Consider the following 3282-nt stretch of genomic DNA (forward strand, 5'->3'; position numbering starts at 1 on the left):
TTTTTTAATAAGTGGAAAAATTTAAAAAGTAACATACCCCATCACTATGAAAAGTAAAAGCCTCGCTGGATGGTTTTAATTTTAAGGTACAATCTAATTGCTCCCAAAAAAACAAAATCCTAATTTCTAACATATCTCCTCAACTCTCACGGGCATATTGACAAGAGGCTTGACTAACCATAAATATATTAATGGATCCTTCTGAAGAAGTTAGTATAGTATCTATCACAAATGTTAATGCAGATCGACTTCATTGATTACGTATGATGCTTTTCCAGATGGGAAGACCGTTGAAATTTATTAGTAATTAGAAATTAGATGTGCTGTGCTTTGGGTCCTGATGTCTTTTTACTTGTGAATCTTCTTTCTTCTATTTGTGGTGAACGTGTGACGATTTTTTTTAATTTTTTTTTTATGATTTGAATTTTTATTATTCTCGAATAGTTTATAGAACGAAAAGTCATCAAGGTGTGCTTATAAAGTAACTTACTTTTTAAACGTTATCTTCGTTTTTAGAAAGATTTATCTTTTATTTCTGTAAAGATAAAGATCCTTTGGTCATTGAAAAATATACACACTTTTTGAATTCCTTTTATTACGTAGAGGGATCGAGAAAAAGGGTTGATGAAACTAGATTATACTTCCTTCATTTCATTTTATTCAATCCTCAAAAAGTTTTAAATTAAAAATATATTTTATTTGTAATATTTTAAAATTATAAATTTAATTATTGTTATTTTATATTATTATTTTATTCTAAGAATAAAAAAGAAAAATATAATAGTTTTTTTGTAATTATAATTAATTTAAAATAATTAGTTTTAATATCAGATCAAGTAAAAACGAATGAAAGAATAAGTGTTTGATCTTAAAAAATATTAAAATATTATAACCTTTTTCTATTTTGATAATGACGGTTAGCTTGGAAGTCAAGAGTCAACTTTGGATAATTACTAAGTCAATAGGCAGATATTGAATCTCTATCCTTTCTTTATTTTGACGTCAATCCTCATGTGTCTTTTGAATGCTGACCACTACGCACTTGTCTAAGTGCTCTCACCAAAATTTATCTTTTCTCCATTATGCTGTTGGGGTGATATAGCCCTCAAGATATTATATCGTATATTTATATTAAAAATTATAGTATAATATTTATAAATTGTTGATAGTGAAGTCTATATTAATTTGAGATTATTGTATAAATTTAAGGCCTTTAAAATTTAGATCCGTTAATAAATGTTGTTATCATAACAAATGGGATTCTAAATCCTGAGTGCTTGGACGTTAAATTCTACTTCCCCCGTCTCAAATTATCCATCCTAAATTTTCTAATTTGATTTCTCATTTTGCTAGTTTTTTTCATTAATCAAGAAAAAATAATTTTTTTTTCATGTTTTAATCTTTGCATTAATTACTTTTTCTTCAAATTAAAATGTAAACATCATTTAATAAGTTAAACATATTATGATAAACTAGGCATGTTAATTATTTTTCTTAATTAATGTGTCATCTCAATTTGGGACGAATAATTTGAGACGAAGGAAGTATTAAATAACAAATGAATTGAGCCCATATATATTTTGCTCAATGTTTGTTTTTGGATTAAAATGGGCAGGTCAATTGGCAAACAGTGTCATAATCCAACTTGTCAACGTAGAAATTATTTTTTACTTGTTTTTATTATCAGTATTTGTTTATATGCGTTTGGTTTGCGTTCTTGAGAAAAAATAGAAAATAGAATGTGTATATTACAATTTATAAACGTGCTAATTATCCTAAGCAATCTTTTTACACATGATTATAGCGTGCATCGCTACAAACTATTCAAGAAGAAAATAAAAGGAAATACAAGCATGCATATAATGTAAAAGTAAAACCCAGAATAGATTGATATATCTAACAGATATATTCTAACACATCTAAATTATGCTTGATGTGTCAACACACTGTAACCTCCTAGAACAATAATTTAACATGGATCGAGCAATTTATTCAGAGCGCCAAGAAATTCTCCATGCACAATTCTGTCTTAACGTCTTGAGAAAACTGATTTGAAATTCTTGATTTAAATACATTCTCTCCACTTGAAACTTCATTTGAATTCGAATTTGAACTATTAGTAGTGTAACTGTTTGAGCACAAACTTAATTTATCTACTGAAACAGATGATGTGACTATTTCAGATGGGAAATTAAGTAGTGCCTTAGCACCACGCATTCTAAAAGCCGCTCTATCATAAGCCAAAGCAGCTTCTTCGGCCGTTTCAAACGTGCCTAGCCATACTCTCGCACCATGTCGAGCGGAATCTCGAATTTCAGCTGCGTATTTCCCCCACGGGCGACGTCGAACGCCTCTGTATTTCTTGCCTATGGTTTGTGATGGACGAAGGATATGATTATTTCTAGGTATCAATTGGTTTCTTTGAGGCAAATATGGGATGTGGAGGTTATTAGCTTCATTGAGGACTTCGTATAATACCATCTCTTGTGAGTCGTTCTCATTAAGAGGTAGATCACTTTGGTGAGTTGGAACCATAACTAATTACAGAGGGGATGTTTTCTTTCGTTTGTTGGAAAAATGTTGTGTTATGAGGTTGAGATGGGGTATTTAATTTGAGGAATATGAGAAAAGTAATAGTGGGGTCTTGTATATTTTATTTATCTCGTGGAGGAAGAGGAAGGTACTAGGAAACAAGTGAAAATTTGTGCACGTCTTTTTCTATTTATACAAAATATAGGTAGTTGGTGCATTGGTAGGAGGACATGGTTTAATTAGCCCTTGTTTTCCTTGATATTACAAGTCTAGTTAATTGTTGACATGTACAATGATGTATATAAACTTGAGGAAGAGGAAATGTCAAAACAGAATTGATGCCTATTTGTTTTTGAAAAATGATTAGACGTAATTTGACCATCTCTAGAATAAGGAAAGGAGTTGGCCATCGAAGATGATCATTTTTAGATTGAGATGGTAAAATTTGTTCATAACTTGAGTTATGGGTGTCAAGTGCGCCGGCCCGACCCGGCCCGACCCAGTCCTAGGGCTTTAGAGTTCTGGGTCCCGGGCCTGTTATTTTTTAAAATAGGCCCGGTTAACTCAGTCCGGATCAAGCCCGGTCCAGGCCCGTCGGTTAACCGGGTCAGGCCGGCTCGGATAAATTAAAAAAAAAAAAAAAGATTTTGGCTTTTGGGCCAAACTAGCCGTTGGCCCAACGGCTATATAGCCGTTTTTGGGTCCAAACGGCTAGCTTGAGCCCATTTATTAAAAAAAAAAAAAACTTTA

General features: G+C 31.7%; 1 protein-coding gene across 1 annotated transcript; it reads right to left on the bottom strand.

Annotated features, from left to right (window-relative positions):
- Positions 1–1728: 1728 nt before the first annotated feature.
- On the bottom strand, positions 1729–2870 carry LOC107861198 (pathogenesis-related genes transcriptional activator PTI5). The gene has a single exon (XM_016706561.2). The coding sequence runs from the start codon at positions 2533–2535 to the stop codon at positions 1993–1995; it is 543 nt and encodes a 180-aa protein (XP_016562047.2). The 5' UTR covers positions 2536–2870; the 3' UTR covers positions 1729–1992.
- Between the last annotated feature and the right edge of the window lie 412 nt (positions 2871–3282).

This window comes from Capsicum annuum, chromosome 2 (assembly GCF_002878395.1).
Source record: "Capsicum annuum cultivar UCD-10X-F1 chromosome 2, UCD10Xv1.1, whole genome shotgun sequence".
NCBI lineage: Eukaryota > Viridiplantae > Streptophyta > Magnoliopsida > Solanales > Solanaceae > Capsicum > Capsicum annuum.

Bases quoted from the DNA above. Each gene is read 5' to 3' on its own strand.
- LOC107861198 (XM_016706561.2), bottom strand. From the start codon at position 2,535: ATGGTTCCAACTCACCAAAGTGATCTACCTCTTAATGAGAACGACTCA.